Source organism: Salmo salar, chromosome 03 (assembly GCF_965601325.2).
Source record: "Salmo salar chromosome 03, fSalSal1, whole genome shotgun sequence".
Lineage (NCBI taxonomy): Eukaryota > Metazoa > Chordata > Actinopteri > Salmoniformes > Salmonidae > Salmo > Salmo salar.
Window position 1 is genome coordinate 73,973,094 of NC_138293.1, and position 24,293 is coordinate 73,997,386.

Here is a 24,293-nt window from a genome sequence, read left to right on the forward strand (position 1 = left end):
TTGGGAATCATATGAAAACCCCAACCTAGAAAAAAGAACCTAGAACACAACATAGAAAATTTAAACTAGACAAAAAACCCAACATAGAAAAAAGAAACTAGAACCAAACATAGAAATAAATAAACTAGACAAAACCCCCCAGTCACGCTCTGACCTACTCTACCATAGAAAAATACAAGCTCTATATGGTCAGGACGTGACAGTAGGCCATCTATCCGATTCTGTCTGGTCAAAAAGTGTATGACATTGTTGCCTCCTGTAGCGTTGGATGCAAAGGAAGACAGAATTTGACCTCTCTTGATAAAAAAAGTATAAAATAATAGCCAATCAGTGTTGAGCTAAACTGAGTGAGCACAACTATGAATGGTCCTGGCGCACCAAAACAAAGTGTCAAGAGAAGCCAATTTGGATTTGGCTTCACTCAAATCACATCGAGAGCAATACGTAATTAACAGAAACAACTTGAATTGTTGCATCACATTGTGTTGTTGTCCTCCGGTGGCTAACTAGCTAGCTAAAATTGTCCCATTCCTAAATTAGCCATGGATGGAGATAAGGATTTGGACTTGTGGCTTAACCTAAATCTCCATACTGGCCAATGATTATAACGGAGATTCTGATCCAATCATAAATTCATACATTGTCCCCCCAGCCTGTGAGGATGGAAGCTCAATATGTAGCTAGATGTAGAAGGTTAATGTTAACTAGCTAACATGGTCCATGAAAGGAAGTTAGGCTAGCGAGCAAGCATTTTAGCCAGTTTGCCTAGGATATAGACGTTTCGTCAACATGAAAGAGAGGAGGATAGCATTGGCATTTCTCTACAAGTAGGGTGAATCAACACACACACATAAATCAGAACCATGGACAGCCACATCATATTTAGGTTACATTGATTGGATTAAATCATTTTTGGTATCTTTTAGTTGTCACTACACGCAATATGCTTTGTGGACTTCACCGGACAGAGGTTGCTCTCCGGTTTTGTGATGAAACAAAAGTTGGGTTGAATTTATTCTGCCACTGTGTCCTCTTATTGTCTAGGTCGTAGGCGTATATATCACGCCCTCAAGGCATACTGTATGAACGAACAGGTTATAGAGCAAACAATGCAATTATCACAACACATAGGTTGTAATATGCCTTTTTTTCTGGCTTGGCTTCCCCAGTGATTTTACCCACCCACTGCTACTGGACCTTTAAGATGATTATATGTGTGGGGTAGAGAGATGCAGTAGTCATTCAAAAATCATGGTAAACACTATTATTGTACACAGAGTGAGTCCATGCAACTTATTATGTGACTTGTTAAGCACATGTTTACTCCTGAACTTATTTAGGCTTGCTATAACAAAGGGGTTGAATACATTTTGACTGAAGACATTGCAGCTTTTCATTTGTAATTAATTTGTAAAAATGTTTAAAAACATAATTCCACTTTGACATTATGGGGTATTGTGTGTAGGCCAGTGAAAAGAAATCTGAATTTAATCCATTTTTAATTCAGGCGGTAACACAACAAAATGTGGAAAAAGTCAAGGGGTGTGAATACTTTCTGAAGGCACTATATATAAATACATTTATAAATATCAAACCATTAGTCAGCCATTAACAAATGCCTTATAAATCATCTTATGAGTTGATAATAATTTCTTTATAACTGTTTTATAAGTACAATAGTAGAACATTATTAATAATTTACAAATTGTAAACATACTATGATCAAACACCTTATTAATTATTGAATAAATAATTTAAAATAGTGTTTCTAAATGCATAAATTACTATTTAGAGATTGCTTATTGACATTTACAAATGTAGGAACAATGATTAATAAATGGTAAGTAAACTCTTTTTAAACTGTTTATAAATGATTAATTAAGGGATCTTTATCTCTATGAACTTCATGTTGTATCCATTATCTCAGATGGGCAAAGAGGAGAAATGACAGAAAGTGCTCAGCATTGAGTCAAGGCCCTCGACCAATCGAAGAGCATCAAAATAGACTGGCATCAAAGGCTGTGACACCTGTATCAAAGAGCATGACGAAGCCAAGAGCAGGACTGGGTGGCAGTTGTCAAAAACATTGGATTACTGTTGTTTTTTGTTTTTGTTGTTGTCCCATTTATATCATGCCCAAGAAAACGAGAGCACTCCCTGTCCCTCAATAACCTTGCCATAGCAACATATTCTCATGACAGTGAAATTAAAGCGCCTATGGAAAATAAAAAATATACACTCAGTTGCCAGTTTATTAGGTACACCACCCCATTCACTAAAATGGTCACGTGGCCATGGCTTGCTATATAAACCATGCAGACAGGCATCGAGGCATTCAGTTACTGTTCGACTGAACGTTAGAATGGGAAAAACTAGTGATCTAAGATACTTTGAGCATGGTATCATTTCAAGATGGCGTAGCAGTCAGGCGTCTTTGTCTTCGTCCTGTCGTGTCACGTGTATATATCTTTTTCCTTCGCATTTTCTTGGCATATATTTCGTATATATTTTTTAAAGATTTTTTAACCTCAACTCCAACATACTCTCCTGCAACCCGCCTCACCCAATGTGGTATGGATGTGCTATTTTCTTTACTGTAGAACCAGAACCCCCAACAGAAGCTAGCCAGCTAACTAGCTACTAGCTAGTAGTCAGCTAGCCACTGCTAGCGGTCATCAGCTAACCTTTAGCCTGGACAACTCCTGCCAGTCTGCACAGCGCGATTCAACCCAGAGCATACCGAACCCTTTTTCCCCACATCTCCGGATTCCTACCACAAGCTCTGAAGCTTTTCACCTGGTTCATCGCAGCTAGCTAGCTGCTATCCGAGTGGCTACTCCTGGCTAACGTCTCTGTCTCGAAGCAAGCACCAATTAGTCTGGAGCTAGCCTATGCTAGGCCCATCTCCCAGCTAGCTAAAGAGGTCAATCAGCCACTCCTTGGGCTACAATACCTATTTTGCCAATTGGCCTGGACCCCTTTTACTGCCGATACGGAGCCCCGCTGATCCTTCGCGACTGGTCTACCGACGTAATCCGCCTGAGGGGGTTTTCAACAGGCTCCTCCGTCGCGACGTCCCCTGAATGCCCATCTGCTAGCCTGCTAGCCTGCTAGCCGCGGCCCGCTAGCTGTCTAGAGCATATCGGACTGTTAGCTGAAGAGGCCCATCAGCCAATTTTCTTGGGCTACAATACCTATTTTGCCAATTGGCCTGGACCTTTTTACTACACTGAGCCCTGCCGATCCATCATGACTGGTCTGCCGATGTAACCGCCCGAGGGCGCTACAACTGACTCTTCCGTCACGACGTCCCCTTAAGGCCCTTCTGCTAGCCTGCTAGCCCCGGCCTGCTTGCTGTCTGAATCGCCGTGTCTCCAGCCCGCCTAGCTACTCACTAGACCCCATGATCACTCAGCTACGCATGCCTCTCCCTAATGTCAATATGCCTTGTCACTTGCTGTTTTGGTTAGTGATTATTCTCTTATTTCACTGTAGAGCCTCCAGCCCTGCTCAATATGCCTTAGCTAACCCTTTTGTTCCACCTCCCACACACTCGGTGACCTCACCTGGTTTAAATGGTGTCTCAAGACACAATACCTCTCTCATCGTCACTCAATGCCTAGGTTTACCTCCACTGTATTCACATCCTACCATACCTTGTCTGGACATTATCCCTTGAATCTATTCTTTCGTGCCCAGAAACCTGCTCCTTTTACTCTCTGTTCCGAATGCACTAGACTTCCAGTTTTTATAGCCTTTAGCCGTACCCCTTTCCTACTCCTCCTCTGTTCCTCTAGTGATGTAGAGGTTAATCCAGGCCCTGCAGTGCCTAGCTCCACTCCTATTCCCCATGCGCTCTCATTTGTTGTCTTCTGTAACCGTAAAAGCCTTGGTTTCATGCATGTTAACATTAGAAGCCTCCTCCCTAAGTTTGTTTTATTCACTGCTTTAGCATATTCTGCCAACCCGGATGTCCTAGACGTGTCTGAATCCTGGCTTAGGAAGGCCACCAAAAACCCTGAAATGTCCATTCCTAACTATAACATGTTCTGACAAGATAGAACTGCCAAAGTGGGCGGTGTTGCAATCTACTGCAGAGATAGCCTGCAGAGTTCTGTTACACTATCCAGGTCTGTGCCCAAACAATTTGAGCTTCTACTTTTAAAAATCCACCTTTCCAGAAACAAGTCTCTCACCATTGCCGCTTAATATAGACCACCTTCTGTCCCCAGCTGTGCCCTGGACACCATATGGGAATTGATTGCCCCCGATCTATCGTCAAAGATCGTACTGTTAGGTGACCTAAACTGGGACATGCTTAACACCCTGGCCGTCCTACAATCTAAGCTTGATGCCCTCAATCTCACACAAATGATCAATGGACCTACCAGGTACAATCCCAAATCCGTAAACACGGGCACCCTCATAGATATCATCCTAACCAACCTGCCCTCTAAATACACCTCTGCTGTCTTCAACCAGGATCTCTGCGATCACTGCCTCATTGCCTGCATTGCCACTCCTCATCACTGTCAAACGCTCTCTAAAACACCTCAGCGAGCAGGCCTTTCTAATCGACCTGGCCCTGGTATCCTGGAAGGATATTGACCTCATTCCATCAGTAGAGGATGCCTGGTTATTCTTTAAAAGTTCTTTCATCACCATCTTAAATAAGCATGCCCCATTAAAAAAATGTAGAACCAGGAACAGATATAGCCCTTGGTTCACTCCAGACCTGACTGCCCTTGACCAGCACAAAAACATCCTGTGGCGTACTGCATTAGCATCAAATAGCCCCCGCGATATGCAACTTTTCAGGGAAGTTAAGAACCAATATACACAGGTAGTTAGGAAAGCAAAGGCTAGCTTTTTCAAACAGAAATTTGCATCCTGTAGCACAAACTCCAAAAAGTTCTGGGACACTGTAAAGTCCATGGAGAATAAGAGCACCTCCTCCCAGCTGCCCACTGCACTGAGGCTAGAAAACACTGTCACCACCGATAAATCCACGAAAATCGAGAATTTCAATAAGCATTTTTCTACGGCTGGCCATGCTTTCCTCCTGGCTACCCCTACCCCGGTCAACAGCCCTGCACCCCCCACAGCAACTTGCCCAAGCCTCCCCCATTTTTCCTTCACCCAAATCCAGATAGCTGATGTTCTGGAAGAGCTGCAAAATCTGGAACCCTACAAATCAGCCGGGCTAGACAATCTGGACCCTCTCTTTCTAAAAGTATCTGCCGCAGTTGGTGCAGCCGCTATTACTAGCCTGTTCAACCTCTACTTCGTATCATCTGAGATCCACAAAGATTGGAAAGCTGCCCAGATCACCGACCATTTCGAAGCCCACTGTACCTTCTCCGCTATGAAATCTGGTTTCCGAGCTGGTCATGGGTGCACCTCAGCCACGCTAAAGGTCCTAAACAATATTATAACTGCCATCGATAAGAGACATTACTGTGCAGCTGTATTCATCGACCTAGCCAAGGCTGTCGACTCTGTCAATCACCACATACTTATCGGCAGACTCAACAGCCTTGGTTTCTCAAATGACTGCCTCGCCTGGTTCACCAACTACTTCTCATACAGAGTTCAGTGTGTCAAATCGGAGGGCCTGTTATCCGGACCTCTGGCAGTCTCTAGGGGGGTGCCACAGGGTTCAATTCTCGGGCCGACTCTTTTCTCTATATACATCAATGATGTCGCTCTTTCTGCTGGGGATTCTCTGATCCACCTCTATGCAGATGGCACCATTCTGTATACTTCTGGCCTTCTTTGGACACTGTTAACAAACCTCCAGACGAGCTTCAATGGCATAGAGCAGTTGGCCTCCAACTGCTCTTAAATGCAAGTAAAACTAAATGCATGCTCTTCAACCGATCGCTGCCCGCACCCGCCTGCCCGTCCAACATCACTACTCTGGACGGTTCTGACTTAGAATATGTGGACAACTACAAATACCTAGGTGTCTGGTTAGATTGTAAACTCTCCTTCCAGACTCATATTAAACATCTCCAATCCAAAATTAAATCTAGAATCGGCTTCCTATTTCGCAACAAAGCATCCTTCACTCATGCTTCCAAACATATCGTTGTAAAACTGGCTATCCTACCGATCCTTGACTTTGGCGATGTCATTTACAAAGTAGCCTCCAACTCTTTACTCAGCAAATTGGATGCAGTCTATCACAGTGCCATCCGTTTTGTCACCAAAGCCCTATATACTACCCACCACTGCGACCTGTATGTTCTCGTTGGCTGGCCCTCGCTTCATACTCGTCGCCAAACCCACTGGCTCCAGGTCATCTATAAGTATTTGCTGGCTAAAGCCCCGCCTTATCTCAGCTCACTGGTCACCATAGCAGCACCCACCCATAGCACGCGCTCCAACAGGTATATTTCACTGGTCACCCCCAAAGCCAATTCCTCATTTGGCCGCCTCTCCTTCCAGTTCTCTGCTGCCAACGACTGGAACGAATTGCAAAAATCACTTAAGCTGGAGACTCATATCTCCCTCTCTAAATTTAAGCACCAGCTGTCAGATCAGCTCACAGATCACTGCACCTGTACATAGCCCATCTGTAAATAGCCCATCCAACTACCTCATCCCCATACTGTTATTTCTTTTTTTGCTCCTTTCCCCAGTATCTCTACTTGCCCATTCATCTTCTGCACATCTATCACTCCAGTGTTTAATTGCCAAATTGTAATTATTTCGCCACTATGGCCTATTTATTGACTTACCTCCCTCATCTTACCTCATTTGCACACACTGTATATATACTTTTCTATTGTGTTATTGACTGTATGTTTGTTTATTCCATGTGTAACTCTGTGTTATTGTTTGTGTCGCACTACTTTGCTTTATCTTGGCCAGGTCGCAGTTGTAAATGAGAACTTGTTCTCAACTGGCCTACCTGGTTAAATAAAGGTGAAATAAATTTTTTAATTAAAGTATGATCGTCGGTGCCAGGCGCGCCAGATCCAGTATCTCAGAAACAGCCGCCCTCCATGGCTTTTCACGCACGACAGTGTCTAGGGTTTACTGAGAATGGTGTGACACACAAAGAACATCCAGTCAGCGGCAGTCCTGTGGGCAAAAACAGCACATTGATGAGAGGTCAAAGGAGAATGGCAAGCTAACAGAAGGGCCACAAACAGCCAAATAAAGGTGCAGTACAACAGTGCTGTGTATCTTGAAATGCACATTTTGTCAATCCTTGTCACGGATGGGCTATTGCAGCAAACAACCACACCGGGTTCCACACCTCAGCTAAAATCGAAGCGACTCCAGTGTGCACGCTATCACAAACACTGGACCATTGAGGAGTGGAAAAACATTGCCTGTTCCGACAAATCCCAGGGTTTGGTGTAAGCAGCATAAGTCCATGGCCTCACCCTGCCTGTTGTCAACGGTACATGCTGGTGGCAGTGGTGTGGTATGGGGAATGTTTTCCTGGCACACGTTAGGACCCGCGATATCAATTGAGCAATGTTTCCATGCCCCAAATAATTCAGGCTGTTCTGGAGGCAAAGAGGGGTTAGACCCAGTATTAGATGGTGAACCCAATAAACCGTGTATGATCATGTGCATTAGTGATCATCTTTAAGAGGCATGTGTATTCTGTTCTTCCCAGCTATGGAACAAAATTGATCTGGCTAAGAGGGCTGATTACGTGGATGCAGCTCTGAAGTAGTCACTTAGCTTTTATGTCTCTTTTCCCATGGCAGCTCCGCACTGCCGCACTGACTGGCCAGACTCATTCAGAAATATTTGTTCGCTGGACAAATGGCTCCCGAGTGGCAGTAAAAGATTATGACATTGATTAAAAGACGTGTGTGTTCTGCATTCATACTATATTCCTGCCTTCCCAATGGTACCCTGAACAGCTCAGAACCCCAATTTGTAAATGTAATAGTCTTTAAAAAAAATAATTTAAGGCTTGCCCACAGGTCCTGAGCTGCTCTTCTCTGTGCAGAGAAGGGAAATGCTGGAGATAAGAGAGAGCCTTCAGAGAAAAACTGTTCTATCGTGCAAAGACCATTTCACTAACAATATGTTAATAACTGAAGGAAATCCAGGCATTAGTGACAATGTTATGTTCATAACCCAAGTATAAAGATAAATGCAATGGCTTCCCTCTCTTCTCCATGTGGAGCTGAAGACTTCAGAGCGTGATCTTGTTAGCCTGTCATGTGTGCCCTTTATTTGGTTCTGTTTGATTTATGGCAGCAATCCCAACGCATTCCTTCTCCCTGGTGTCTCCGCAGCTCGGGGAAACCAGCACCAATGTTGGAGGATGGTAAATGTATGCACCTCGCATGAAAATAATCAAACAATTTAGAATATAGAAATTGTGCAATGGAGGAAAATGCTCTTAGTCAAAATGAAACATTTAAGAAATATACACTGAGTGTACAAAACATTAAGAACACCTTCCGAATATTGAGTTGCATCCCCCCTTTTGCCCTCCAAACAGCCTCAATTCGTCGGGGCATGGACTCTACAAGGTGTCAAAAGTGGATGGATGTCCTTTATGTGGTGGACCATTCTTGATACACACGGGAAACTGTTGAGCATGAAAAACCCAGCAGCGTTGAAGTGGATTTAACAAGTATCATCAATAAGGATCACAGCTTTCACCTGGATTCACCTGATCAGTCTGTCCTAATGTTGTGTATATACTGTATAATATTTCTCTTCAACCCCTAAAACATCTGTTTATCTCTCACATTCCTTTGCCAGTACATTTTCACATTTGGTCTTTCTTCATGTAGTTCCCTCAGATCAGAACCTGAGCGTCAGTGAGGTGGAAAGCCTGCTTTGAATCTGCTTCACCTCAGCTTCCAGATTTTGAAGTGATGATAACCTTTTAGTGAACTGAGGAAACAGTCGGAGTGTTTTATGGACCCTATCAATGAGCTCAGTGTCACGCCCTGACCTGAGAGAGACGTTTTTCTCTGTTTGGTTAGGTCAGGGTGTGACATGGGGTGGGCATTCTATGTGTTATATTTCTATGTTCCATTCTATATTTTCTATTTCTTTGTGTTGAGCCGAGTATGGTTCCTAATCAGAGGCAGCTGTCTATCGTTGTCTCTGATTAGGAATCATACATAGGCAGCCCTTTTTTCCACCTTCAGTTGTGGGATCTTGTTTTTTTTACAGCTCAGTAAGCCTGCAGGCAGAACGTGGCGTTCATTTTTTCTTTGTTTGTTGGTTTGATTTGTGTTCTGAGTTTAATAAAAAATAGAAATATGAACACGTACCACGCTGCACCTTGATCTACTCATTTTGATGATCGTCACAGAAGATCCCACCACCAACGGACCAAGCAGCGTGGTCGGGAGAAATGGACCTGGGAAGACATCCTGGACGGAAAGGGATCCTGGTCGTGGGAGGAGATCCAGGCTGGATGGGATCGCCTCCCATGGGAACAGGTGGAGGCAGCGAGAGCAGAGCGGCGACGAGAAGAGGAACTAGCACGGCAACGAGGCAAGCACAAGAGGCAGCCCGAAAAACTAAATGGGGGGGCACACGGGGAGATTGGCAGAGTCAGGGTGGAGACCTGAGCCAACTCCCAGTGCTTACCGTGGGGAGAGTAGGACTGGTCAGGCACCGTGTTATGCGGTGATGCGCATGGTGTCTCCAGTGCGCAGCCACAGCCCGGTGTGCTCTGTTCAAGCTCCCCGCAGTTGCCGTGCTAGAGCTGTAATTCAGCCATGAAGGATTGTGCCGGCTCAGCGTTCCTGGTCTCCAGTGCGTCTTTTCGGCCCAGGTTATCCTGCGCCAGCTCTACGCACGGCACCCTCAGTTCGTCAGCACAAACCAGTGCGGCCTGTTCCAACTCCCCGCGCTTGCCGGGCTACGGGGGGAATCCAGCCACGACGGGTTGTGCCAGCCATATGCTCCAGACCTCCAGTGTGCCTCCACGGCCCAGTATATCCTGCTCCAGTTCTACGCACTGTGTCGCCAGTGCACCTGCACAGCCCAGTTCGTCCTGTGCCAGCGCTCCACCCTTGCCGGGCTAATGTAAGCATCCAGCCAGGACGGGTTGTGTCAGCACTAAGCTCCAGACCTCAGCGCTCCACCCTTGCCGGGCTAAAGTAAGCATCCAGCCAGGACGGGTTGTGTCAGCCCTAAGCTCCAGACCTCCAGTGCGCCTCCACGGCCCAGTATACCCTGTGCCAGCTCTGCGCACCCGGTCTCCAGTGTGTCTCCCCAGTCCGGTGAGACCGGTTCCAGCTCCATGTAAGAAGCCTCCAGTGATAATCCATGGCAAGAAGCCTCCAGTGATGATCCATGGCACGAAGCCTCCAGTGATGATCCATGGCCCGGAGACTGTAGTGATGATCCATGGCACGAAGCCTCCAGTGATAATCCATGGCCCGGAGCCTCCAGTGATAATCCATGGCAAGAAGCCTGTAGGGATGATCCATGGCCTGGAGTCTGTAGGGATGATCCATGGCACGAAGCCTCCAGTGATATTCCATGGCCCGGAGCCTCCAGTGATGATCCATGGCACAAAGCCTGCAGTGATGATCCATGGCACGGAGTCTGCAGCGATGGTCCCCTGTCCGAAACCTCCTGAGACGGCCCACAGTCCGGAGCCTCCGACGACGTTCCCCAGTCCGGAGCCTCCGGCGACGTTCCCCAGTCCGGAGTCTCCGGCGGCGGTCCGCAGTCCGGAGTCTTCGGCGATGATCTACGGTCCGGTTCATCCAGAGACGATCCACGGTTCGGAGCTTCCGGCGATGATCCACGGTCTGGTTCCTCCTCAACACAAAAGCGGAGGGATTAGCGGGCAGAGTGGGGGCTACACCCCGAACCGGAGCCGCCACCATGAGCCGCCACCATGGCTACACCACCTCCCCTATAGGTTCAGGTTTGCGGCCGGGAGTCCGCACCTTTGGTGGGGGTACTGTCACACCCTGACCTGAGAGAGACGTTTTTCTTTGTTTGGTTAGGTCAGGGTGTGACATGGGGTGGGCATTCTGTGTTATTTCTATGTTCCATTCTATGTTTTCTATTTTTTTGTGATGAGCCGAGTATGGTTCCTAATCAGAGGCAGCTGTCTATCATTGTCTCTGATTAGGAATCATACTTAGGCAGCCCTTTTTTCCACCTTCAGTTGTGGGATCTTGTTTTTGTACAGCTCCGTAAGCCTGCAGAACGTGACGTTCGTTTTTTCTTTGTTTGTTGGTTTGATTTCGTGTTCTGAGTTTAATAAAAAATAGAAATATGAACACGTACCACGCTGCACCTTGGTCTACTCATTTTGACGATCGTCACTCAGCTCATGTCTGTGCAATTATAAGTAGGGTTTTGATTTTCCTGAAAGAAATTCATTAAATGACATTTCCGAAAACAGAGAAAAAATTATTATGCATATTTCATGGGACAGAAACGAATAGATTTGAAAGCCATGATAATATGCAAAATGGAATTACATCAAACTGTGGTGATAGATATGACATGTTCTAACCCACTTGGTACAGATGTCTGTTCAACTACTATTTTTTATGTATATTTGGTTGAATTGTCAACTGATGTGAAGTCAACATGAAATCAACAAAATTTGCACCATGACATTGGATTTACGTTAAAAGTTTGGTGAAAAAAATACAAAATTCCCTTACGTTGATGACGTTTTGCAAATCCAATCCGTTTTCCACGTTGATTTAACATCATCACATGCATTTATTTTTTATGACATGGAAACAACCTTGATTCAACCAGTTTTTGCCCAGTGGGAAGTCCCTAGAATTCATGTGTGTGTCCACTTTGTAGTTCAGTACATCCATTGCTGACCAAATACCTCTCTTGTGATGATGGTACCTATGACACAGGACCAGGTCCAAGGGACAAAGGATGACCTGCTTGACCCAGGTCATTATGTTAAATCAATACATCATCTTCTTTTTAATAAAAAAAAAAAACAAGTCACATTTTTGCAAGTGATTTAAAACTATACATTGCTGTTACAGCTTCTTAGCATAAAGAGATGAATCCAGGGCCATTCCTGTCTGTGTTTTCATGGGATCTACACAGTATGATGGAAGGAGGTAGAGAGAGAGAAAGCCAGGTGTTAATTTGTTCCAGAACCCCTACACGTCATCAGTAGTGGATGTTTACCCAGCGTGGCATTGCGACTCCACAGCTAGATACGAAATGGGCCCTCCGAAGCCTTTGAGCTTACCTGAGCTTTCTCCCATCTCACATTAACTGTGCACACATACACACACTCCATATTTACATTCACACAAGTACATACACACCGATGACAGCATATGTGTTGGCAGAAGAGCTACACACAGTGGTCTGTGGTGCACCAGAGTACCTAGTTACCAATAAAATGTAAATTATTAGCCCCAACAGTGACTGTTTGTGGGAACACACTCTGTTTAATTTGTCTGAGGGGTCAATAGCCACAAAGAGAAGCCAAACACAGGTGTTGCGATCTGGTCAATTTCTCTCCATGCCCTCACTCCTTGTCTGGCCTTAATTATTTCCTGTCTGACTCATGCTGGGCTGCGTACCTAATGACATCTCGTTTGGGTGTCTTTTTCCATAATTTCATTCTTATCATTTAATTTAACCTCCACCACCTGCTCTTTTTTGTTTTGTTTCATCTTTCACTCATTGTTTTCCCCAGCTCTTCATTTGTCTTGAGATTTGTTTTAACAGCAGCTTTTCACACAGCCAGACACTGACGTCTTCTTCTCTCATGTACCTCATGCTTCTGGGAATTTACCAAACAAGTTTTTCACCTGAATGAAGTGCAAGAACACAATTAAAGCCGTTTGGAAAACCCTCAATGACGTATTGTCTGGCTACTATTGTGCCTTGGCCCTGAAAGAGCCCATAAGAGGCATAACAGACATAAAGCCGCTGTCAAGTCTGTCACATCCCTTTTAAGGTCCCTTTTAATTTGTGTCTCTCCTTCTCTCCATTGAGCTACAGATGCTTCTCAACAAAAGATAAGATATGAAAGATCTCCTCAGTTTAATAAGTCTTTCTGGTCTCTCCACAGGACAGATGGGTGGGAGTTGAGAGAGACAGACAGACATCCCCCTACTCCTCCATCTCTCCTGCCTGGACTTCTGCTCACCGCCCCCTCAGAGATGGCAGAGGACATGTGGGAGAACAGCACAGTCCCCAGCCCTTACCCCGACCTCCCCTGGTCTTTCCTACTATGCAACGACACCCTCCTCAACGACACCCTCCTCAACGACACCCTCCTCAACTGTATCAACTCCACCAACATTCCAGAGATGCCATTAGGACCCAGTGTAGCAGGGGTCCTCATCCCACTCATCTACATCATTGTCTGTGTCATCGGCCTGGGCGGGAACAGCCTGGTCATACACATTGTGCTGCACTACTCCAAGACGGAGTCTGTGACTAACATCTACATCCTGAACCTGGCCATCGCTGATGAGCTCTTCATGCTGGGCCTGCCCTTCCTGGCTGTCCAGAACACCCTCCAGTTTTGGCCCTTTGGCTCCTTTATGTGCCGCCTGGTCATGACCGTGGACTCCATCAACCAGTTCACCTCCATCTTCTGCCTGACCGTCATGAGCATTGACCGCTACCTGGCAGTGGTCCATCCCATACGCTCCTCCAGGTGGCGGCGGCCCCAGGTGGCCAAGGTGGTCAACGGCACAGTGTGGGCCATCTCCTTCCTGGTGGTCCTGCCTGTGGTAATCTTCGCCAACGTCCACAAGACAGGCGGCACCTGTAATATCTCCTGGCCTCGGCCGGCCGACATTTGGCGGGCGGCTTTTATCATCTACACGTCCACAGTGGGTTTCTTCTGCCCACTCCTCATCATCTGCCTCTGCTACCTGCTCATCGTCTTTAAGATCCGCAGCTCTGGCAAGAAGGTCCACGCCACGTCCACCAAGCGCAGGAAGTCGGAGCGCAAGGTGACGCGCATGGTGGTGATCGTGGTGGCCGTGTTCGTCTTCTGCTGGTTGCCCTTCTACGCCCTCAACATCCTCAACCTGCTGGTGTCTCTGCCATCAGAGTACCCGGGCCTCTACTACTTTGTTGTGGTAATGGGCTACGCCAACAGCTGCGCCAACCCCATCGTCTACGGCTTCCTGTCAGAAAACTTTAAGCGGGGCTTCCGCAAGGCCCTGTGTCGCTCCTCACGCAAGGTGGAGAGCCACGACCTGACAGAGCGCCAGCAGCAGCAGGAGGTGAGAGGGAGGGTGCTGAAGCCCCGAGAGAGCTTGAGGAGGGTCGTACGAGATGAGGAGGAGGAAGAGGATGATGATGACAGGGAGGACGTCACAGAGATGACGGAGATCTGTAGAATCGCCCAGAATGGGAACGGACATCCTGAGAGTTCCCAGGCCCTGTTAACACCCAAGGCGCCAGCTCCAGGGGCATCTGAGCATGTGGCATCCCCAGAAAGGAAAGCCAAAGCTGGTGACATTGGTGGGAAAGGCCCAAGCTTGGGGCCTCCAGCATCCCTGCATAATGGACACACAAATGGGAGTGTCAAACCACTGCCAGAGGAGCCAGTGGAGAAGAACACCTCACTGGAGATAAGCTACCTATAATGTAAAATAACTGTCTCTGAAGTCAGTTACCTGATGGAACTTGCATTAATATTATATATACACTAAAGTGTGGCTCTATTTAAATGTACAGCGCTATACACATATAGAGAAGAGAAGCACTCTGCAAGGCCATAGCACCTTTCATAATTTATTGCTACATTTCTGATCAATGGGCTGAGAGCGTTTGAACTCTGCATCAAGCCAATGGAATTTGTGTTACAATGGCTTGATACTGCCTGTAAAACGATGTATATACTCGGTTGTTTCTGAAGACATTTGTATAATTTCAATCTGTGTTTATATGTTTTACCACATGATCACTGTATGTACATAACGTCTGTGCCTTTTTCCAAACTTATCTGACATATCTGATTGTAATTGTATTACAGTTTTACTGCACAATGTGACAATCATTTATATATAGATGAATGTAGCGTCACTTTTATATCCTAGTCATTCACCTCTGTACACCTTAGCTGGAGGAACAGAGGACAGAAGAAAAAGAAGGCACCTTGTGTAGCTTCTATTCCATGACCACAGAATGGCCCTACACTCTTAGAACAAGGGTTACAAAAAGGTTACAAAGGGGTTCTTTGGCTGTAGATTAGTACCTCTTTTTCTAAGACTGTACCACTTATTTGTTTAGATTGTTGAGGACTGGGGGGTGCACAAGCAGAGGAGGAAAACAGGTGTCCTGATTGGCATGAAATCAAACGGTGGTTGTAGATTTTTGAAGGTTTATTTTGCTTGTGTGTTGTGAGCCGTGGTTGTGTTTGTACTGCTGCTATATGGGGGAAGAAAAGGGCTCTGGAAAGAGTTGGCAACTTGGCATCCGGTGACAGTGTCTCATGTTACTGAATATCAAGGTGGAATATATGGTGACAGTGTCTCATGTTACTGAATATCAAGGTGGAATATATGGTGACAGTGTCTCATGTAACTGAATATCAAGGTGGAATATATGGTGACAGTGTCTTGTATTACTGAATATCAAGGTGGAATATCTTGTGACAGTGTCTCGTATTACTGAATATCAAGGTGGAATATCTTGTGACAGTGTCTCGTATTACTGAATATCAAGGTGGAATATCTTGTGACAGTGTCTCATATTACTGAATATCAAGGTGGAATATCTTGTGACAGTGCCTCGTATTACTGAATATCAAGGTGGAATATCTGGTGACAGTGCCTCGTATTACTGAATATCAAGGTGGAATATCTGGTGACAGTGCCTCGTATTACTGAATATCAAGGTGGAATATCTGGTGACAGTGTCTCGTATTACTGAATATCAAGGTGGAATATCTGGTGAGAGTGTTAAATTTGCTTGAGGGCATACCAAGGTTGCACATATCTGATTGTTGTTGTGTTGTTGTTCAACACTTGACCCTCTGGTTTCTGTAACTCAGCCTATATAGTATGCCATTTGAAAGGTCAAGGAACATCAGAGTTCCTGTACACTGATTGTTTCTTTTAAGAATGACTTTTTCCTTTTCTTTTGAATGCTATCTGGCAGCTATGACAGGGGAGCCACATTGGAGGCATTGAGGTTGAACAGACAGAGGATATGAGAATATAGACAGATAAGATATGAGCATGAATGGCTGAAATCAAGACATTGTAGGGATGGTATCTACAATATCTGACATCTAGGTGATTCATATGACTAAATGTGTAATAAATGTATTTGTTTTATCATAGATATTTACTTGGACAACAAAAGGAGCGCAGAATGTAAAAATAGTAGATGTTCTCTTTAGAGGTTTAGTTCATCAGGGGAAAAGACTACTGTAAATCATGCACACACACCAAGCCATGAAAAAGAAACTGGTACTGTAGGTGCACACAAAATATGCATTATTAGACCGTTACACCAGAGTTATCACAAAGCCACAAACCCTCATAAACCAATTTGCCCAGTGGAGTGGAAGGCATTAGGTGAAACCACACTGACCAACACATAAAGTGCCTCAGTATATTGTTACACTCCACCAACATTGTTGACTCTTGTGTCCCTTTCACTGCATTCAATGATACAAATAGCACTGTACTGTAGAAAGCAGTTAACTCACTTGAACAATGCTATCTGATCCATGATAAATAAATTTCCTCTGCCACCCCCACCGCTGCCACACTCCCACACACACACTCTCTCTCACACAGCTGCATTAAGAGGTGTGAAAACATCATTAAAGGCTTATGAAAAGTGAATTGTTTCACAAATGCCATGCTTGCAGTTCCGCTGTGCAGACTTGTGACAAGCAGCATGCTGTGAAGTGTTGTGTAATTGCCACTTTGCTGTAAAATATACACTTGTTTACTCGTGCTTGAGTTGTGTACGGGATTATTCTATCATATGTGATTTTTGTGATCTTTCCTCAGTGATAATCAGCGCAGTGCTTATTGTAGATGGAGGGGAGGCAAGCAGCTGACCACCTGATTGGTCGACGGGTGGTATCTTTATGAATCTGTGTGATTCATTGTCCGCTCTCTCCACCCACAGACGCCCACCTAAGTATGATATGGGCCCAGAAAGAAGCAAACAGAACCTCAGGTGACTCTGATAACACTGATATTATTCACTCTTTTTGGCAGTGGCTACTATGGAAACACTATGTAAACAGTGCCTGTAGTGCAAGGGTAAGAACACAACAGAGCCCTGAAAGTCAGAGAATAGGCAGATGTGCTATTTGGTTTGGGATTAAATCTCTCAATCCAAGGGCAACACAAATGCACTGACATGTTCTCAGCTAACTATCTGTAGAGGATCATTCTGTGGCGTGGTCATTGCGTTCCAATGGGCCATGCCAAAACACCATCAGTGTTATTGTGCCTCTTTTTTTGATGATGTCTCAAGCATCTCATTGTGTCAATGCAATCTGACAGTTTAAGCATTGCTCAAAGAGACAGCTGGGGGATAACAAGTAGATGGTTTGCTGATGGTTTGTGGGAGAAGGGACTGTTCTGGCGATGAGGTGTGGGAGAAGGGACTGTTCTGGCAGATGAGGTGTGGGAGAAGGGACTGTTCTGGCAGATGAGCTGTGGGAGAAGGGACTGTTCTGGCAGATGAGGTGTGGGAGAAGGGACTGTTCTGGCAGATGAGGTGTGGGAGAAGGGACTGTTCTGGCAGATGAGGTGTGGGAGAAGGGACTGTTCCGGCAGATGAGGTGTGGGAGAAGGGACTGTTCTGGCAGATGAGGTGTGGGAGAAGGGACTGTTCTGGCAGATGAGGTGTGGGAGAAGGGACTGTTCTGGCAGATGAGGTGTGGGAGAAGGGACTGTTCTGGCGATGAGGTGTGGGAGAAGGGACTGTTCCGGCAGATGAGGTGTGGGAGAAGGGACTGTTCTGGCAGATGAGGTGTGGGAGAAGGGACTGTTCCGGCAGATGAGGTGTGGGAGAAGGGACTGTTCCGGCGATGAGGTGTGGGAGAAGGGACTGTTCCGGCAGATGAGGTGTGGGAGAAGGGACTGTTCCGGCAGATGAGGTGTGGGAGAAGGGACTGTTCCGGCAGATGAGGTGTGGGAGAAGGGACTGTTCCGGCAGATGAGGTGTGGGAGAAGGGACTGTAGATGAGGTGTGGGAGAAGGGACTGTTCCGGCAGATGAGGTGTGGGAGAAGGGACTGTTCCGGCAGATGAGGTGTGGGAGAAGGGACTGTTCTGGCAGATGAGGTGTGGGAGAAGGGACTGTTCTGGCAGATGAGGTGTGGGAGAAGGGACTGTTCTGGCAGATGAGGTGTGGGAGAAGGGACTGTTCTGGCGATGAGGTGTGGGAGAAGGGACTGTTCTGGCAGATGAGGTGTGGGAGAAGGGACTGTTCTGGCAGATGAGGTGTGGGAGAAGGGACTGTTCTGGCAGATGAGCTGTGGGAGAAGGGACTGTTCTGGCAGATGAGGTGTGGGAGAAGGGACTGTTCTGGCAGATGAGGTGTGGGAGAAGGGACTGTTCCGGCAGATGAGGTGTGGGAGAAGGGACTGTTCTGGCAGATGAGGTGTGGGAGAAGGGACTGTTCTGGCAGATGAGGTGTGGGAGAAGGGACTGTTCTGGCAGATGAGGTGTGGGAGAAGGGACTGTTCTGGCAGATGAGGTGTGGGAGAAGGGACTGTTCTGGCGATGAGGTGTGGGAGAAGGGACTGTTCCGGCAGATGAGGTGTGGGAGAAGGGACTGTTCTGGCAGATGAGGTGTGGGAGAAGGGACTGTTCCGGCAGATGAGGTGTGGGAGAAGGGACTGTTCCGGCGATGAGGTGTGGGAGAAGGGACTGTTCCGGCAGATGAGGTGTGGGAGAAGGGACTGTTCCGGCAGATGAGGTGTGGGAGAAGGGACTGTTCCGGCAGATGAGGTGTGGGAGAAGGGACTGTTCCGGCAGATGAGGTGTGGGAGAAGGGACTGTTCTGGCAGATGAGGTGTGGGAGAAGGGACTGTTCTGGCAGATGAGGTGTGGGAGAAGGGACTGTTCTGGCAGATGAGGTGTGGGAGAAGGGACTGTTCTGGCAGATGAGGTGTGGGAGAAGGGACTGTTCTGGCAGATGAGGTGTGGGAGAAGGGACTGTTCTGGCAGATGAGGTGTGGGAGAAGGGACTGTTCTGGCAGATGAGGTGTGGGAGAAGGGACTGTTCTGGCGATGAGGTGTGGGAGAAGGGACTGTTCTGGCAGATGAGGTGTGGGAGAAGGGACTGTTCTGGCAGATGAGGTGTGGGAGAAGGGACTGTTCTGGCAGATGAGGTGTGGGAGAAGGGACTGTTCTGGCAGATGAGGTGTGGGAGAAGGGACTGTTCTGGCAGATGAGGTGTGGGAGAAGGGACTGTTCTGGCAGATGAGGTGTGGGAGAAGGGACTGTTCTGGCAGATGAGGTGTGGATTTTGTACTCTGCTTGGTGGCTCTTTTCTTGATTGTTATTCTTGAAGTTGCTGTGTTTTGTGCATCAGCAGGAGCCAATCCCTAAATGTAATTGGATTAATAAAATAAAAAGTTGCTCTGGATAAGACCATCTGCTAAGTGACGTAAATGTAAAATGTAAAAATAAAGATTTTGTAGCTGTGAAACGGCTGTCTGTTTGATTGACTGTGTTCATTATCCAAAACAAGTGGAATCAATCCATAACAACCAAAGTCATAATATTTACCTTGGGCAAAATGTCTTAACGTAGCCTAATAGCAATCATCATATTTCTTAACAAAGATGGAGTTTCTGTGCTTTACTATATACTCCTGGGAGTATAGGCCAGCCGGTCTCACAATGAAACAGCATGTAGAGCTATAGGTATAACACTCACTACACATTGTATTTCTCCTCAAATAAAAACGTAGGTTGACACACGGAAATCACATTTGGCAGAGACATGCCACTGATTCGTCAACAGACCTTCAGTTGTTTTATATGAGGAAACGATTGGAAGGCATGGACCCCAGGGTTAGCCTCAATTACCATGTGAGAGCAGTAAGCAATGCAGCATGGGACCATAGTGGTATTGATCTACTCTCATTGGGTGAAGGATAACAATCAAAACACACTGATACAGGCAATTCCCCTGTAACAGAATGACACTGAGACTCAGATTTTTCACTTTAAAGTATGCCAAACAAAAACTATTGATTGCAAAGTTAAATCTCTGTGCACAAGGACTACTGTTAACAACTTCCACAGAAAATGTTACAAAAACACATTTACCCGAAGAACAGTGCAGATGTAAAATGTGGTTGCAGAATGACGATAGAATCTGTGACTCCAAATTAAAATTTAAAGATGTCTGCAGAAAGAGTGGAGTGTCAGCTATGACATGACACCTTGAGTTTGAAAAAATCTATTTTGGTTCAACGCTATGCAAGTGACGGGGCAAGTAGCTTCACAGTTTTAGAATTTTGTAGGCTTTTTGAATGGCTTTCAATGGGCAAGAAAGAAGCACAACGGTATTTAGTGAAATGTCATCCATAAACACAAATATAATTTTTTCTATATTTTATATGACCACGTTTTCATGAATTTGATGATATAATCGTCAAGCCCATTCAAAAGACCAGGGACATGAACACAGAAGTATGATATAGGAACGTGCCACTTGTACAGGGTATTGAACTACAGTAAGTGAAGTGGTTTAACACCCGATAACAGAATGATGGTAACAGATTGACATCATGGGTCATTGATCTGTATTATATTGTAATTACGGATTTCATTCTCTCCATGGTGATGTACACAAAGGTAGAAAAATGTAATATCCTCCTTTGCATGTTTGGGTATTATTCTATATACTGGCTATTATTCTAATGTCCTCCGCCCCCAAATAAGATTGTCCCGCCCAGTTTAGTACAGTACAGCACAATACTGTGTACAGCAGTAGAGTAAAGTAGAGTAGGGTATAGTTCTGTACAGTTTAGTACAGTACAGTACTGTGTACAGCAGTAGAGTAGGGTATAGTTCAGTACAGTTTAGTACAGTACAGTACATTTTAGTACAGTGCATTATAGTATGGTACATTACAGTACAGTATAATACAGTAGATTTTACTCTACTCTACTCTACTCTAGTGTGCTCTACTGTACTGTCCTATACTCGACTCTACTTTTCTTTTCTTTACTGTACTGTACACTCAGAAAAAAAGGTTCCAAAGGGTTCTTCAACTCTCCCCATTGGAGAACCATTTTTGGTTATAGGTATAACCCTTTTGGGTTCCATGGAGAATCCTCTTTGGAAAGGGTTCTACATGGAACCCAAAATGCTTCTACCTGGAACCAAAAAGGGTTCTTCGAAGGGTTCTCCTATGGGGATAGCCAAAGAACCCTTTTAGGTTCTATATAGCAACTTTTTTCCAGGAGTGTACTGTGCTCTACTATGCTCTACTGTATTGTAGTGTTCTGTGCTGTCAAAACTTGTGAAACAGTGATTGGTTAAGATCTGGACTGACCAAATTTAAACTACTTTTCAATGTCCATGGACGTCCGGTGTCGGTCACTGCTCAGTGGTGAGAGGGATGGTTACAGTAAATGGAAAGAGAGGGGGCTCATGGGTAGGTGTCAGTAAGAGCTGGTAGAGGTGACATTAACTGGAGAGAGAGAGAGAGAGATAGAAAGAGTTAGAGAGAGAGAGAGAGAGAGAGAGAGAGAGAGAGAGAGAGAATTTCAATCTCTGTTTGAAATTCACTGCTTGACTGAGGGACCTTAAAAATAATTGTATGTATGGGGTACAGAGATAAGTTAGTCATTCAAAAATAATGTTAAACACTATTATTGAACACAGAGTGAGTCCATGCAACTTATTATGTGACTTGTGAAGCAAATTCTTACTCCTGAATGTATTTAGGCTACTTATTGACTTAAGACATTTCAGCTTTTCTTTTTTAATTAATTTGTAAACATTTCTAAAAACATAATTCCACTCTGACATTATGGGGTATTGTGACACAACATCTCCATTCAATCCATTTTAAATTCAGGCTGTAACACAACAAAATGTGGAAAAAGTCAAGGGATGTGAATACTTTCTCAAGGCACTGTAAGCCTTAATTTCTCAAAAATATAGACTCGTAGCTTTCATATGACACTTAATTTGATGTGCTCCTATGAACTTCACATTAGTGCTCATAGGGCTTTATAAATGGAAATGCCCATCTCTGGTTTACACAAGCAAAGTGTCAGTGCTTGTTCACTGTGTACCATACAGTGTATATTATCTTATGGACAAACTGTCAAAGGAAGAGTAATATGAGCATCTTGACTGGCCACAGTTTGATTTCTCTGAGGAGTGCTCTCTGTTGCATCCTCATTTCAGACAATCACTCCTAAGGGAGGGTAAAAATTGTGGGAGATGTGAATGTGATGTACGGATGATTGCAGAGATAAAAAAAAATGTGGGAGCTCTCAGTCTGTACGGTTGATGATCCCTTCATTCTACAGAATCAGAACTGGACTCCTCCGGATCCAGAACTTACTCTGGTTAGCCGAGTTAACTACTTGCGGTGTAACGTTTGTCGTCAACATGAGACCAAAATGCAAGCGGGATGTGGATACTCATCTTTAATGATCAAGAATAACACAAACACGGAAAACAATAAACAAGAACGACTCACAACAGGCTATACATACAAAATAATAGCAGTGCTAGCACAACAACCCACAAACCCAAGTGAAAAACACACACCTAATATATGACTCCCAATCAGGAACAACGATAACCAGCTGTCCCTGATCAGGAGCCACACAGACCAACATAGAAACATATAACCCAGAACAAACATACACAGACATCTTCTGCCACGTCCTGACCAAAATACTACACAACTACACCCTCTGCTGGTCAGGACATGACATGCGGGGTACATTATTTGTCATAATATGAATAGGTGGCCTTATATTTTATTTTCTTAAGATCAGAACTGTATCCTTCCAAAAGCGAATCATTACACAGAGACACAGGGAACAGAATCCAGGATGAAAGGAAAGAGCTAAAAAAAGACTGAAGAGCAAAGAAAATATGTTGACAGGATCTGAGTTCTTCAAGTTGTTTGGAGACCTAGAGATAATGTACATCTGAATCACACACAAAAAAAGTTTTTAAAGTAAGTGGAAGAAGGAACACTCCGCAATACAACATCCAAAGGTGTAGGCAGAGACACAGAGCACACATTGGAGGCCTTAATGCATAGCAGCTGTCAGTAATTTCCTTCCAACATATTGGAGCACATCCAATACCTCGATTACCATTAGCATTCAAGTGCAAACTGCAAGTTCAGCACAGAAGAAGCAGGTGGGTAAAGTGCAGCTTTCTGAATGTGTCGCAGTCTGGTGTTGACTGCAATGTTGCTAACCATTAACCTTTACCTTCCTTCTCACACACAATACTGCACATAGCATCTGACTTATTCAAGGGGTAATAATAGAGATCCATTAAAATCTCCACTATTGTTGTTATTTGAATACTGGCCAAGAATCCCCAGAAAAATTATAGAAGTGGTTTCAGCAGCTCAGCGAGTTTAACAAATATTTTAACAATGAATATTGTTAAATGAATATGTATTCATGAATTTGCACCACTTTTCCTGAGGAATTTAATATATCCAAAGTTTTCGTGTTTGGTCCTAATGTTTAGTGCAGGAAAAGTTTACTTTAGCTTCCATTAACAAAAACAATGGATCCCTAACTCGTAATAAACAACCGCAAACTTTCTTCACACTGTATCATAAATTCTGCAACATGCAACAGCGAAACCCCCAGTGGATATGGACAGCCATTGAACAGAGAGCATAGGCCTTCAGGTTTCTCTTGTTCTGTATCCTGTCTTTTCTCACAGAAGGCTTAAAAGGAACGTCAGAGGCAAAGGCTCTTTATGCCTTTTGGAGGGCCCTCAGACATTTGGGGGAGTGTATTGGCCCACATCCTACGCATGATACCTAATGGCCTGCTATTTCCATTTCAACTCTCCTAACACTGGAAGGATCAAGCAACCACCGCATTAACATCGACCTGTGAAAATAGCATATTCACAGTGCCTTAATATAGCACAATACATTCTGAGGACATTTCTCCTATATCTTTTAACATTATAAATTAGAGACATCTAAAGTTGGTCTATAAAAGCCTCTTGGCTCTCATACAAGCCATAATGTCAGGGTATGTCCACAACATGGACTCAGGGGTAGACGTAACATAGTAAATGTAAATCCGGGAAACTCCAATTAATATGATATGTTACGTTTTGTTTGGTATGTATTCATTTGTGGATGTCCACCGTCC

General features: G+C 45.0%; 1 protein-coding gene across 8 annotated transcripts in view; it reads left to right on the forward strand.

The window, feature by feature from the left end:
- LOC106601468 (somatostatin receptor type 5) overlaps window positions 1-19,610 on the forward strand; it is a 29,331-nt gene extending 9,721 nt beyond the window's left edge. The window contains exons 2-3 of one of the 8 annotated variants that reach the window (XR_014391184.1): window positions 13,031-18,748; window positions 18,940-19,610. Coding sequence is in view for 1 of the 8 variants with exons in the window: in XM_045715261.2 (XP_045571217.1) it covers window positions 13,122-14,567 (1,446 nt within the window). In the remaining 7 variants the exon portion in view is untranslated. Of the gene's footprint in view, window positions 1-13,030 lie in introns of all 8 variants that reach the window. The other 7 variants (XR_014391196.1, XR_014391202.1, XR_014391214.1 and 4 more) reach the window with 7 other exon arrangements.
- Window positions 19,611-24,293: the final 4,683 nt, after the last annotated feature.